Source organism: Euphorbia lathyris, chromosome 10, assembly GCF_963576675.1.
Source record: "Euphorbia lathyris chromosome 10, ddEupLath1.1, whole genome shotgun sequence".
In the NCBI taxonomy this organism is placed as follows: Eukaryota; Viridiplantae; Streptophyta; class Magnoliopsida; order Malpighiales; family Euphorbiaceae; genus Euphorbia; species Euphorbia lathyris.
This window is the reverse complement of record NC_088919.1, coordinates 5,844,244-5,860,359: the sequence shown is the minus strand read 5'-3', so window position 1 is coordinate 5,860,359 and position 16,116 is coordinate 5,844,244. Positions and strand designations below refer to the sequence as shown.

General features: G+C 35.5%; 1 protein-coding gene and 1 long non-coding RNA gene across 7 annotated transcripts; both read right to left on the bottom strand.

Moving 5' to 3' along the window:
• Nucleotides 1-3,288: 3,288 nt before the first annotated feature.
• Nucleotides 3,289-9,182, bottom strand: LOC136209620 (uncharacterized). Of its 6 annotated transcripts, none has more exons than XR_010677602.1 (5): nucleotides 8,939-9,182; nucleotides 6,905-7,742; nucleotides 6,769-6,813; nucleotides 3,619-6,610; nucleotides 3,289-3,479 (listed from the first exon to the last, which is right to left on the bottom strand). It is a non-coding gene; the product is annotated as an uncharacterized lncRNA (long non-coding RNA). The 6 variants fall into 6 exon arrangements; XR_010677603.1 differs by having other exon boundaries at nucleotides 6,769-6,810; XR_010677604.1 differs by having other exon boundaries at nucleotides 6,927-7,742.
• A 3,348-nt stretch (nucleotides 9,183-12,530) lies between these two features.
• Nucleotides 12,531-14,114, bottom strand: LOC136208002 (berberine bridge enzyme-like 17). Its single transcript, XM_065998858.1, has one exon. It carries the CDS (start codon nucleotides 14,112-14,114, stop codon nucleotides 12,531-12,533), a length of 1,584 nt encoding a protein of 527 aa, XP_065854930.1.
• Between the last annotated feature and the right edge of the window lie 2,002 nt (nucleotides 14,115-16,116).

Below are 16,116 nucleotides of genomic sequence, written 5' to 3'. Positions count from 1 at the left end.
TGTTAGCTTATATGTTGACGATCTAATTTTTACTGGAAATGATGATTCTATGATGAAAGAATTCAAGAGTTCTATGATGAGGGAATTTGAAATGTCAGATCTAGGAATGATGAAATACTTTCTTGGATTAGAAGTACAACAATTGCTTGTTTTCTAGAAGACCATGCTACTGCCCCAGCACTCATAATAAACGCATATCCTGAAGTGGACTTTCTATCCTCCACACATCCTGCAAAATCACTATCTGTATATGCAAAATCACTAAAACAAGCTCCCCGTGCTTGGTACGGTCGGATAAAGAGTTATTTCTTAAGGGAGAGTTTTGAAAAATGTCAAAGTGAGCAGACCCTTTTTGTGAAAACAAATGGTACAGGTAAACTTTTGATTGTTAGCTTATATGTTGACGATCTAATTTTTACTGGAAATGATGATTCTATGATGAAAGAATTCAAGAGTTCTATGATGAGGGAATTTGAAATGTCAGATCTAGGAATGATGAAATACTTTCTTGGATTAGAAGTACAACAATTGGAAGATGGGATTTTTATTTGTCAAAAAAAATATGCAAGGGATGTGCTTAGAAGATTCCGTATGGAAGAATGCAATGAAGTTTTGAATCCTATAGTTCCAGGATTTAAAATTGAGCAAGGAGAAGCAGTTGATGGCACCTACTACAAGCAACTGATTGGTAGCTTAATGTATTTAACTACTACGCGTCCAGATTTAATGTATGTAGTGAGCCTTCTCAGTAGATACATGTCACAACCAACCGAATCACATTTGATGGCAGCCAAGAGAGTACTAAGTTATATCAAAGGTACCATGGGCTATGGTATTCTGTACAAGAAAAAGGGCAGCAGTGAAATGATCGCATATACAGATAGTGATTTTGCAGGATGTGTGGAGGATAGAAAGTCCACTTCAGGATATGCGTTTATTATGAGTGCTGGGGCAGTAGCATGGTCTTCTAGAAAACAAGCAATTGTTGCCTTATCTTCCACCGAGGCTGAATATGTAGCTGCTGCTGCTTGCGCTTGTCAAGCGGTGTGGATGAAGAGAATTCTAGAAATGCTCGGGAACAAAAGCAAAGAGTGCACGACAATCCTCTGTGATAATAACTCAGCAATTAAGCTTTCAAAAAACTTAGTTCTACATGGGAGGAGTAAGCATATTCATGTGCGCTATCATTTTTTACGTGATTTATAAAAGCAGAATATTGTCCAGCTGCTGCATTGCATATCTCAAGAACAAGTTGCAGATATTCTAACAAAACCTCTAAAGTTGGAGCAGTTTCAGATGCTTAGGAGTTTGCTAGGAGTGTGCAAAATTCTAGAAGTAAACTAAGCAATATTGCTGAGTTTAAGGGAGGGTTTGATAAGTTTAAAGTCCTTGTTTTTAGGAGTTCTAGTTTAATAAGACTACTTAGTCATAAAGTTGTCCTATTCTAAAGGATATAGCTGTTAGTTGCTTTTGTTTTATCAGTTAGCTATTTCGTAGTTGGCTGCTGCTTTTCCTCCTTTCTGTTTTGTAAAGGCTATATATAGCCAATTTGTTGATCAATAATAAGCAGACTATTTGAAGTCCATTATTCACTTGTTTATTTCTGATTTGCTTTAACATTCACCATAACCGAATAGGAGTGGAGGACCCAACGAAACATGTGTGGATTTACGGGGACCGGCTAGATATGTCTAGAGAAAATGATGGTATTTTTACGTTAAGCTGCGCGACCTTCTATTGGTATCAGGGATTAGAACACGAATCAGTTCATGGATGGGAGCTTCTAAATAGTGAATTCTACACCAAGTTTAGGATCTCTATCCCTCCTCTTACAATGTAAAGGACCACATATACTATCAAGCACAAGGCATGAGACAACATGCCTAAAGTAGAAAGCTTTGTAGAACAAGGTCAGATGTTAGAAGGGCATGTTTGTGACTATGAAATGTTAAAAAATCTGTTTTTAGTAAAATTTGGAGTTTCCAGATAGAGCTCAAAGGGGCCACTCAAGATCCATATCTTACATGTTACATAGTTTCTACATACACTTAGGATTCTTAAGTCAACAACTCATAGGTCCGGACCCCTACATCCGAACCGAATTAAAATGTCTAAGCATAAGTTCAAAATTCCTAAGAGTAAAACTGAGTCTTATCATGTATGCTTAACCTCGGTTCGAATCTTGTTTATAACTAAATTGTGGCATCTCGAATAACAGGGCCTTAAACATTATTAAGATCGGAATTTACTTAAAATAACATGATAATAGTCATACATATCAAATAAAAAAACCATAAAAGCCTTTAGAAGTTAGATTAGAAAAACTCTCAAACTAAAAATGTAAGATATCTTTAAGTATGTAGAATTACTTAGAACTGATGTTCTAGAGTGAACTTCATTAGGAGGGGTGTAAAACATCAAGATATTTAAGGATAAAAAAAAATATTTTATATATTCAAGCAATATAATAAAAAAGAATAAGATAAGAACTAATCAAGGCTCATAGATAGCGTAGCTAATTAGAAATTCTAAGATTCTACGAGTTCTTTCATAAATAGATACATAATCAGTTATACATAATCAGTTTCTTCCCATTTAGATTAGGAATTCCGGCCCTATATAAATGGGTTCAATTCCCCTTCAAAAAGTATTTTATGCTTCGCAATTGTCAAAACTTTTTATCTCACTTGAATTACAATTTCTCTTTTTAGACAAGAACTTACTTAAGCATTAGAATACTAATTCGCATTAGAGATCCAACCAATTCACACTACCCCAAAACCCTCTTCAGACAACGGTTAAAAACCGTCGTCCCGCGAGATATAAATCTGTCACAGGGCTCGCTGCCGTCTATTGCACATTCAGACGACGGTCAGGTTCTGTCATGTTTCGTCATCACACATGACATTAGCCTATTTTCTTACTGTCATCTTTATCTTGTTACGATGCAGCTTATTTATTACTGCCGTCACATTTAATGTCATCACATGATATTCTGACAATTAAAACCGTCAGGTTAGCGTGTGGGAAATTGGCATATTTAATTTGAGATGACAGTTTGTATAATAATTTCTGCCGTTATAGCCTATTTAGATGGCACAAGTCTTAATCAACCATGTCAAATGAGTTTTTTTCATATGACAGAAACATTTTTTTAATGTCTTTTTATTGCTGTTTAGATGACATTTTTAAAAATTAAAATGTCACTTATGCCTTCTTCTTCGTTTGAATTTCTGGTTTTTATACCTGAATACAGAAACATTATAAAATATGAAGATTAAATTCTGTATATCAATGGTTTTAATTTTATTGGAGACCAATACTCATAATATGTTTACATTTGTGCCTAACATCAATCCATATCTTGAATAACCAATACATTTATGAATTAAAACACAAAAATAATAACCAATATCTTCCATAAGTCAATCCATATCTTGGAGTAATAATTAGGCCTATAATCCCAAAGGTCTTGCTATCTGCAAAAGCCAAGCAGGTCATTAATATTACACACAACCCTAAACTCAGTAGTAATTACGTGACCCTTCCCCTAACAAGGCCTTTCACTTATCACAATCATATCACTATAAATATATGCATCATAATTCAGAATCATACCTTCAACAGCCAGAAAATTTACCAACAATGGATCCCCTTGTTGAAACTCCAGGAGAAATAATTGCTGACTTGAATAAGTTGTACATGGAGAACCCAGAGTGTCTTCTGGCCATCAATGGTACGTATGTCAATCCATAGTTATTCTGTAACCCTTCCTGGTTTCTTCTATGTATTTCTAATGATTCTTCTTGGATGATAACGTACAGGTCCTCTCGATGGTAACTTCTTCAAATGGTCGATCAGAATGAAAGGCCCCCAATACACCCCATATGAAAGGGGTGTATTTGAAATCAGAATCAGCTACCATCCGGATTTCTCAAACAGACCTGTAAGAGTAATATTAACTCAGATCAGTAAGATATAATCACCTATATGAAACATACACTAATACATCTCTCCTCTTATTCTCAGTTTTGGTTCCGGAATAGGATATATCATCCTAACGTGGCTCCTCAGGGGTCGATTCATCTTCCCCGTATCCTTAATAACCATCGCTTTTCCACTGCCACGGTATAATGCAACCATTTATCTATTTCATTTGATAAACATACAACATCATATTTTTGTTCTAATTATTCTATGCATTTTGTAGTGTCTGTGGCACATATATGATCTACTTCTACAGCCCCACAGTGAGGAGCCATTTCCTAGGCAAGAAGCAGTTGCTGAGCAATACTGCAGCAACAGGGAAGAGTATGAGGGGATCGCCCGGATATGGACTGAGGAGTATGCAAAGTGTATATGAGGGTGTCCAAATCTCCTAAACTATCTTGGCTAAGAGAAAGGAGAATCGGAAGGCAATGTGAGCTCCAAATGTGGTTCTCATTCCAATTCCAAATTTCCTTTCTTTAGTCAAAATAGTTAAGGAGCTTTGGACCTTTAATTCCCCCCCTTTTGTAATATATAACGTAGAGCTTTGTGCTCCTAAACTGACCCTTTTATAATGCTTCTTCCACTTGGTAATGACGGTTATGATGCTGTCACCACAAGGGACTCTGTTTGTGCTGAATATGAAGGGTGTTCAAATCTCCTAAGCTGTCTTGGCTAAGTGAAAGGAGAATTGAAAGGCAATGTGATATCCAAATGTGGTTCTCATTCCAATTCCAAATTTCCTTTCACTAGTCAAAACAGCTAAGGAACTTTGGACTGTCAATTACAACCGAAAGGCAACACTCATCCCCCCTTTTGTAATATAACGTAGAGCTTTGCTATTCAGTTTTTATGTATGTGCAAGTAGACTAAACCGACCCTTTTACAATGCTCCTTCCACTTGGGTTGTACTCGTGGTACTCTAAACTTGGTAATGAGGTTTATAATGCTGTCAAAACAAGGGACTTTGTTTGTGCTGAATGCATCATAAACCTATCACCATGTTTAATGTTGTTGTTATGATATCAAACCGAGTGGAAAGGAACATAGTAAGAGTATGGCCAATGCACATACATAACCCTTTATGTAGAGCTTGTTATTCAGTTCCTATGTATATGTATATTCTATCTAATCAAAATATATCTTATCATTTGCAAGCCATATCAGTACATGCAATTAGCATAAATTTACCCTTTAATACATGCTTCATACATGCTTCATAAACGAATTGCATTTAGAATCCTTACTTATCATCATAGGTCATGTTCAAATAAAAATGAGTCAGTTGAGTTCATAACATTTTTAGCTTTAAGAGTATGCCTAACATGCTATAACAAGTAGACAACTTATTCAAGTAGACATGTATATTCAAGTGAACATGCTATAACAAGTAGACAACTTATTCGTGCATGTCTATTCCTTACTTATTCAAGATAACTTATTCCTTACTTATCATCATAGGTCATGTTGAATTTCAAAAAGAGTATGGTGATATCTTATCATTTGCAAGCCATATCAGTACATGCAATTAGCTTAATTTTACCTTTTAATACATGCTTCATACATGCTCAATGACCCTTTTACAATGTTCCTCGTACATATACTCATACAGAACCTCAAACATAAACATCAACAGAACATCATACATAAACATGTTTCATACACATACACATACTCAATCACTTCTAGTAGTATAACTCATAGGTGTAAGAGTAGTGTCAATCTCAATGAACATTCAAAGCTTTAGAGTATGCCTAATCAGCCACATGCTTAATGACCCTTTTACAATGTTCCTCTAATACTTGATGCATGATTAATAAGCTACATGCCCAAATGAACAATCGTACACATACTCATACAGAATCTCAAACATAAACATCAACAGAACATCATACATAAACATGTTTCATACACATACATATACTCAATCACTTCTAGCAGTATAACTCATAGCTGTAAGAGTTGTGCCAATCTTAATGAACATTCAAAGCTTTAGAGTATGCCTAATTAGCCACATGCTTAATGACCCTTTTACAATATTCCTCTAATACTTGATGCATGATTAATAAGCTACATGCCCAAATGAACAATCGTACACATACTCATACAGAACCTCAAACATAAACATCAACAGAACATCAAACATAAACATGTTTCATACACATACACATACTCAATCACTTCTAGCAGTATAGCTCATAGGTGTAAGAGTAGTGACAATCTCAATAAACATTCAAAGCTTTAGAGTATGCCTAATCAGCCACATGCTTAATGATCATTCATACATAAACTCTATGAGTCCTAGCTTCCTAAACAGTTATATCTAACCAATCATTTCATCATCACCCAAAACATCATACATATATGTAATCGTTCAGTTCAAACCTACATAACAATATATATACTAAATCAGGCTAGTTTCCTAAATCAATGAGTTCTAGGTTCCAAAACAGTACATCAAACATACACAATCACTTCTAAAGGCATGATCAATCAGTTCAAACCAACATAACATTAATATATATTCAGTAAGTTAAAGAAATCTTCCCATATGCTAAAGGCATGAATCGATTGACAATCTCTTCAGTCAGCCTTCCCATGTACTGAAGCATTCTTACTATCCCTGCAAATAGTGTTCAAATAAAAAGGAATCAGATGAGTTCATACCATCTACTGTATCAGGCACTGTCTTGCCCTAGATTAAAAAAGATAAAGACCCAAACTTTACAGCAGTGAATCTAAATACAATAAAATCAGTGCAGCTAAGCGATAGATCTAAACCTTTCAATGATAGGTCTCAAAATCACAAGATCCTTATACCAGCTGCTGAAATCGACATACACAAAAGTAAATCGGATGAGGAAAAGATAGAGTAAGGAACAATGATACATCTAGGAACGAAGAAAATATGGCTTACCAGTACCGTGTTTCGAGCTCACCTAGTGATTGCATGTTCAAATCAACCATGGAGATAGAGATGGATGGGAGGGATGAGAGGGATGAAGCTTGCGTAACCTAAACTGGGGTTTGGGATTAGAGAGAGGGTTTATATATCAGCTGATATTTCATTCAAACAAGAGCGCCTAAAATTTGGGGATTGACCGCGTAAGTGAGATTTCATTTGCCGCTTTTTTGTTTTCGGCAAACAATGACATTCATTTATTAGAAGTGTCATCTATTGAGTAAGTGCAATTTAACGAAAACGGGCGCTTTCTTTGGATGACAGGATTATGTAATCGTAATGTCATCTCAGAATCAAGCGCATTTTTTATTTCGCTTTCAGATGACATACAGTTAAAATACTGTCACGAAAAATATTCACACGACACGAAAACAAATGTCTGTCATGTATCTTGTGTCATGTGAAAAGGAAAATGGCATAGTGTCATTTAATTTCTTGGTTTTGCAAGGCATTCATCTCAAAGGACAATGCCCTTGCTTCACCTTCGTCATATCATCAAAAGAACACATGAGGATCCCTAACAAGCCTCGACCGGATCCTAGTCGAGACAAATTTCATACCCTATCATCAAGTGATAATCGTTGCGGTCTTGGATCCTTCACATGCGCTTCCTATCATGTTAACAAATAGGACCTTGGGCAAACCTATGTTAAACACGCTTAAACTTGCTTGAGTTTGCATATCCTCCACCACATTGACAAATCCTGAAGGGAGATCTGTCGACGTCCTCGACAGTGAGGCCATTCGAGTCATTTCCGCCAAGAAAGTATTTGCATCTTCGGGACCTCATTTCCTATATATATATATAGGGGTGAGATCTAGTGTGACAAGGGGTTATGGTGTGACAATAAGCTTACTACGTAGTTTTGATGATAATTAAAAAGGGCAAGGTGGCAAATTTGTAAATAAAATGAAAGAGAGGATAGAGAAAATTGTTTTATTTCTTTTCTTTAAAATACATTTTCCCGACATCTCTAACATCGTTTTTCGAAAAATTTTATACTATTAGACTCGTCTAAATTAGATGGTCATTTTAAGATCCCTGAAGCTCAAGTAAAAAAATTTCCGGTGAACGGAATCCAGGTGGACGTTTTCCGGCGAGAAAAAAAGCGCCCAGAAAATTCTCAAAAAAATCCAGAAAATGTAAAATATTATTCTAAGAAACGTTAATTCTTGGGTCGAAGCGGGATTTCTTACGGTTTAGTCCCAATAAAACATTTTTCTTAATTTTATCCATTTTACATGCTTCAACAATTTGTTGGGTCAAAACTGTAAGGAATCTCTCTTTGAGCCAAGAATTAAAGTTTCTTAAAATGATGTTTTAAAATTTTTTGATAATTTTCTGGACACATTTTTTATCGTACTTACATTGTTCCAAATCAGTGTACCATTTGTTCCAACTAGACCTCGGCATGGGCCGGGCTAGGCCGGGCCTGTCGGGCTTGTGATCAAATCTAATAAGCCCAGGCCCAGCCCAAGCCCACACAAATATAGTCGGGCTCGGGCTTGGGCGGGCTCGGGCCTAGAAAAGGAATCCCAAGCCCGCCCGCCCAAGCCCACACAAATATAGTCGGGCTCGGGCTCAGGCGGGCTCGGGCCTATTAAATTTCCAAACACTGAATAAGAGCAAAACAGAGTTTACAAAATTCAATATTCCCAAATCCTACACAACACAGAGTTAGAAAACTCAATATACAAACCTAAGATATATGAAGAAATAAATGATTAAGAAAGTTCAAACACTGAATAAGAGCAAAACACTGAATAAGAGCAAAACAGAGTTTACAAAACTCAATACCATTCAACATTTTAAAATTAAGAAAGTTCAAACACTGAATAAGAGCAAAACAGAGTTTACAAAACTCAATATTCCCAAATCCTACACAACACAGAGTTAGAAAACTCAATATACAAACCTAAGATATATGAAGAAATAAATGATTAAGAAAGTTCAAACACTGAAACAACAATTAATATTCCCCTCCTCACCTATAATTCTCGCGCGCGGTTGAGGGGCGGTGATCAGTTGAGTCGCGGTTGAGGGCCGACGATCGGTTGAGGTGCGGTTGAGGGGCGGACGGCGGTCAGTTGTTGAGGAGGGATGACGGCGGTCGGTTATTGAGTGGAGGGGCGGCGGTGTTGATGAGGGGAGATGAGAGAAGAGATCCGTTTTTGTGAAGAATGGAGATGGAAGAGGCGTGTAGGGTTTTATTTTAGGAAGGATAAAATTCTTTTTTTGACCAGGAAAGGAAGGATAAAATTCTTAAGTTAGATAATAATTTATATTTTTTTTAATCAGATAATTTATATATTATTTAATTTATATAATTAAGTTTATAAATATATATAACGGGCCGGGCCGGGCTAGGCCCGCCGGGTATTTACGTAGCCCAGGCCCGCCCATTTACTAGCCGGGCTTAATCGGGCTTGGGCCGGGTCGGGCCTGACACTAATTTTATGTGTCCATGTCCGGCTAAATGGGCCTGGGCTCGGGCCGGCCGGGCGGGCTCATCGGCCCATGACAAGGTCTAGTTCCAACATAATACTTATATTGTTCCAAACAGAAAATTATTTTATTTTTTTTCTTTAAAATAAATTTTTCCGACATTTCTAACCTCGTTTTTCGAAAATTTTTATACTATTAGACTCGTCTAAATTAGACGGTCATTTTAAGATCCTTAAAGTTCAAGTAAAAAAAATTCCGGTGAACGGAATCCGGGTGTGCGTTTTCTAGCGAGAAAACAATTACCCAGAAAATTCTCAAAAAATTCCAGAAAATGTAAAATATTATTCTAAGAAATTTTAATTCTTGGGTCGTAGCGGGATTTCTTACGGTTTAATCCCAATAAAACTTGTTCCTTAATTTTATTCATTTTACATGCTTCAACAATTTATTGGGTCAAAACTATAAGGAATCTCACTTTGAGCCAAGAATTAAAGTTTCTTAAAATTATGTTTTACATGTTTTGAAATTTTTTGATAATTTTCTGGACACGTTTTTTGTTCTACTTACATTGTTCCAAATCAGTGTACAATTTGTTCCAAATAAGTGTACCATTTGTTGCAACATAGTACTTATATTGTTCCAACAGAAAAATATTTTATTTCTTTTCTTTAAAATACATTTTCCCGACATTTCTAACCTCGTTTTTCGAAAAATTTTATACTATTAGACTCGTCTAAATTAGACGGTCATTTTAAGATCCCTGAAGCTCAAGTAAAAAAAATTCCGGTGAACGGAATCCGAGTGGTCGTTTTCTGGCGAGAACAAAAGTACCCAGAAAATTCTCAAAAAATTCCAGAAAATGTAAAACATTATTCTAAGAAACTTTAATTCTTGGACCGAAGTAGGATTTCTTACGGTTTTGACCCAATAAATTGTTGAAGGATGTAAAATGGATAAAATTAAGGAAAAAGTTTTATTGGGACTAAACCGTAAGAAATACTACTTCGACAAGAATTAAAGTTTCTCCAAATAATGTTTTACATTTTTTGAAATTGTTTGAGAATTTTCTGGGCACTTTCGGGTTTTTTTTATTGGAAAACGCCCATCTAACCGCCGAATTCCGTTAATTTGGGACTAAACCGTAAGGAATCTCATTTTGAGTCAAGAATTAAAGTTTCTCAGAATAATGTTTTACATTTTCTGAATTTTTTTGAGAATTTTCTGGATATTGTTTTCTCACAGAAAAACAGATCGCCGGATTCCATTCATCGGAAATTTTTTTACCCGAGCTTCTGGGATCTTAAAATGACCGCCTAATTAAGACGAGTCCAACGGTATAAAATTTTTTGAAAAACAAGGTCGGAAAAGTTGGGAAAATGCATTTTAAAGAAAAAAATAAAACAATTTTCTCTTTCTTTTTATTTGCATATTTGCCACCTCCTTTTGGTTAATTATAAAATTGGTCCTTGTCACACAATAAGGCTTGTCACTTTGTTTTTCTCGCCAGAAAACGCCCATCCAGATTCCGTTAATCGGAATTTTTTTTACTTGACCTTCAGGGATCTTAAAATGACCGTCTAATTTAGACGAGTCTAATAGTATAAAAATTTTCGAAAAACGTGGTTTAAATATCGGGAAAATGTATTTTAAAGAAAAGAAATAAAACATTTTTCTGTTGGAACAATATAAGTATTATGTTGGAACAAATGGTACACTCATTTGGAACAATGTAAGTAGGACAAAAAACGTAACCAGAAAATTATCAAAAAATTCCAAAACATGTAAAATATGATTTTAAGAAACTTTAATTATTGACTCAAAGCGAGATTCCTTATAGTTTTGACCCAATAAATTGTTGAAGCATGTAAAATAGATAAAATTAAGGAACAAGTTTTATTGGGATTAAACAGTAAGAAATCCCGCTTCGACCCAAGAATTAAAATTTCTTAGAATAATGTTTTACATTTTCTGAAATTTTTTGAGAATTTTCTGGGCACTTTTTTCTCGCCAGAAAACGCCCACCCAGATTCCGTTTACCAGAATTTTTTTTTACTTGAACTTCAGGGATCTTAAAATGACCTTCTAATTTAGACGAGTCTAATAGTATAAAATTTTTCAAAAAACGAGGTTAAAAATATCGGAAAAATGTATTTTAAAGAAAAGAAATAAAACAAATTTATGTTGGAACAATATAAGTATTATGTTGGAACAAATGGTATACTGATTTGGAACAATGTAAGTAGGACAAAAAACGTGCCCAGAAAATTATCAAAAAATTCCAAAACATTTAAAACATCATTTTAAGAAACTTTAATTCTTGGCTCAAAGTGAGATTTCTTACAGTTTTGACCCAACAAATTGTTGAAGCATGTAAAATGGATAAAATTAAGGAAAATGTTTTATTGGGACTAAACCGTAAGAAATCCCGCTTCGACACAAGAATTAAAGTTTCTTAGAATAATGTTTTACATTTTTTGGATTTTTTTGAGAATTTTCTGGACACTTTTTTCTCACCGGAAAACGTCCACCCGGATTCTATTCACCGGAAAATTTTTTACTTGAGCTTCAGGGATCTTAAAATGACCTTCTAATTTAGACGAGTCTAATAGTATAAAAATTTTCGAAAAACGATGTTAGAGATGTCGGGAAAATGTATTTTAAAGAAAAGAAATAAAACAATTTTCTCTATCATCTCTTTCATTTTATTTACATATTTGCCACTTTGGCCTTTTTAATTATCATCAAAACTACGTAGTTTTGTTATGTCACACAATAAGCTCATTGTCACACCCTAACCCCTTGTCAAACTGGATCTCACCCATATATATATATATATATATATATATATATATATATATATATATAATAAAAATAAACTAGTTAATAAAACGAAAATAGACATATAAATTCTCTTATGCTGCCCAAATAAGTGTATTATTGATCAAAATATGATACATAGAGTAATTTTCGTTCTTTTTATGCAAGATTATACACCAATATACAACGAAACAGTAAAAAAATAAGCAGAATTTATTCAATTTTAATAATTGGTTTCATAATTTATTTATCATTAAACTAGCTAATTATGCAATAAGTATATTTTGAACATTTGTTTGGAAGCAAAATTTTCCGAATCTAAGAGGAAAAGAGCGGAGGAATGCTTTGTTCGTTCTTGAAGAAATTATCAGGATCAACTCGAGCTTTAATCTTCGCCAACCTCTGGAAATTTTTTTTGAAATACTTTTGCCCATAAATTTGAGCTTTCCTAAAATCCGTGAAATTGCTAGGATTTCTTCCAATGTCGTTATCTCTATAGTTGAGAAATGTCTCCCTTGGATTTCTCGACACATATGGCGTCATTGCTTCATACATTTTCCTTAACAAGTCCATTCTTTTTCTCGTGTCGCCTTCGTTATTCCATATACTAATATACTGGACCAAAAACAGGTTCCCAGCCCTATGAGGAAATGGGGTATCAAACTCCGAAATCTCGTTCATTCTTCCTCCATAAGGATTCCATTGCATCAAGGTGAGATCATATTTAATCATCCACTTCCATATAGATTCTAAACCGGATTTAGGAATCACATTTTTCACGTAATCCGACTTCATCTTCATAAAAACACTAGCTACCTCCGGCCTTTCGAGCAAAACTTCAATTGGTGTTCCTTGAGGAATTCCTTCCCAAAAAAGCGTTGATTCAATCCAACTCATTTCCTTGCAATCTTGTCTCTTTAAACCCAATTCGGGAAAGCTTTTCTTCGTAATCTCCAACAGTCTCTCAGTTTGCCCTAGAAACATGCCAATGAATGAAACCTCAACCTTCCTTTCGCCTACTTTGCTACCATTCACAACTTTCGGCATTACTCTTACAAAAAGATCATTGTCAAGTTTCGTAGCAACGTGTTGCCACCGATAAACAACATCCGTCGCGCATTGTTCGAGGCTTCTACTAATACTAAAAACAGTAACCTTTTCAGGAACATATACCAATTTAATCACCCAATCAACTCCAAAACTCGCTCCGCCTCCGCCTCTGATTGCCCAAAACAGATCCTCACCCATTGATTTTCTATCAAGTACATTTCCATTAACATCAACAATAGTAGCATCAACAATATTATCAATAGACAAACCATATTTTCTCATCAGGTTTCCATACCCTCCGCCCGAAAAGTGACCTCCGGTTCCAAGGGTATGACACACACCAGCTGGAAAGGCCGCGGCAGTCTTAGCAACCGCATAATAAAGCTCGCCCAATGTTGCTCCTGATTGAACCTGTGCATTCATACTATTCGAATCCACGTAGATTTCTCGTAGATTGAACATGTCAAGGATCACAAATGGAACATCAGATATAAAGGAAAGACCTTCATAATCATGGCCACCGCTTCGAATCCTGACCTGCAGACCATTAGATTTGGCGCAGATAACAGTAGCTTGAACATGAGTTATGTCTTTGGGAGCTATGATTGCAAGTGGTTTAGGGGTTTTAGAGGTGAGAAACCTTCTGTTTCTTATATAGGCAAGTAATTTGGATTCAAAGGAGGAATTTCTTGGTGTATAAACAGTTTCTAGAATTGGAGATTTTGTGGAGTTTGTATGAGTAGGAAGGCACTTGAGGAAGTTAAGGATATTTGGTTCAGAAGTTGCCAGAGAAATAGAAATTAAAATGATGATGATCTGAAATATTAAGGTTGAAGATTGAAACATTTTCATTTTTTCTGATACTGAGATGTTTTCTTAATTCCTTTGGTATTTATAGTCAGAAAATGAGATCAGAATTTATTAGACTACCTTGTTTTCTGATATGTGGTAAAGATGTTTTTTGATATGGTTTCCTTATCTAGTCCTTAATGTTAATTATTCCAATCACTTTCCATATATACATAAAACTGAACTGAAGTTCGCTAAGACTCAGTGAAACAGAAACCTTTACCGAACTCGAAATTGAAGGAGAAAGATTGAATCCGAGACATGAAGTTTCAATTGAATGTTATTAAGCTAACGGTTACAATTTTTTCAATTGGATACAATTAATTTGTCAATTGAATGTAATTAATTCCAACGTTTCAGAATTTGAATCCAACTAATATTTCAATTAAATGCAATTAATTCCAAGTGGTTCACATTGTTGTTTAATTTCTCATCCATCATTTGTCTGTTTTGAACGTATAATATACATGTGTTAGAAGTCTCGGGTCTTCCTAGAGGCGTCACGAGGTACCCTTCATTCTTCTCTCCAAAGCTCCTACCATGAGGAAGACTTAGTACACAATCTCTGGGATCCTATGCAATATCACGCAGTATTTTCTCCAACGGTGGAATCCTTCGAGGTTCCTCATTGAAGGACATGTACTTGCATCCTCGAACGTTGGTCCCACTTCATCACTTTCAAACTTTCTCTTTCCCTTCTCAACTTTATTATTGTCCATAGAGCGTATTCCATCATGAGAGAGGCTAGGTACGTGATCCCCGGAATCCAAGTCAATGGATGCAATATCTTTTCCCAAGGTGGAAGCTCTTGAGGTTTCTCTTATAAGTTAACTTCCTCCGCCTCTGCCAATTCCTCTATTGGAATAAATTCAACAAGTTAAAGTCACTCAAGGCGTCGAAAATATAGTCTTTTATGGATCGGTCAATTGCACTAATGGAAGCCTAATATCAGAAAAAAAGGAAAACGAAATAGAGTTACCTATCAGACCCTCTAAAGTCTTGAAAATGGGCATTTAATCTCTGTAAAACTTGAATTTTAGAAAGCAAATGGAAAAGGGAGTGTAATCCCATCTAAACCCCCAGCTCTTCTATATGTAAAATGTGACATTTAGTTTCCTTGATACCTAGTGGCCACATGTTCTATAATTATTGAGGGGAGAACCTTCTCGAAATGATGTCTCTCCCAGGAAACAAAAAACGTGCAACCTTTGCCATCATAGAATAAGACACCTGTAAGGACATGACGCATGCTTTATCATTAGGGATTGTTGTCTACATCCACATGCTTATTCTAGCCTAAAGACTAGATTCGACGTATAGGGGAGCTTCTACTAACATAAATGGAAAAAAGGACTCAACTTCTCATTCAGCCTCTTTCTTGAGATGAACTCCTTCCTTATAGTAGACCAGATCTAGATTTCAATATTCTAGAAGCTTATACTCCAATAAGGTCGGTTGATCTCTTCCTGCCTTTTTAGGAGAACTAATAAGGGCACATAGATATATCTAGAGATTCTCTGAGTCATTTCATAATGATATATAGTCAGTTGCTTTCTATTTAGAATATGAATTCCTCTGTGTGGATAAATGGATCCAACTAGCCTTGAAAGGTTATTGTATACTTCATAATTCTTAGAGCTCTTTATCTCTCTTGAATCACACTTTATCTCTCTAGACCGTAACTGACTTGAGCATCGACGTATCCTCATCGGGGATCCAACTAAGTTATTTCTTTATTTTGCAGGATATCCGCCTCAAAGGACAACGCCATTGCTTTACATTCGTTACATCATCAAAAGAAAACATGAGGATCCTTAACAAGCTTAGACTAGATCCCAGACGGGACATAATTTCATACCTAGACATCAAGCGATGACTGTCTTGGCTCCTCCACATGGGCTTCCTAACATGGTAGAAAATAGGACATTTGCAGTATTATAAGTGTCATCTTAAATTTTTTGGGGCTCTATGCTAAATGTTCATCAAACCCTTAATATTTAATTGA

Excerpts from the sequence above, each read along its gene's own strand:
- LOC136208002 (XM_065998858.1), bottom strand. The coding sequence starts at position 14,114 with ATGAAAATGTTTCAATCTTCAACCTTAATATTTCAGATCATCATCATT.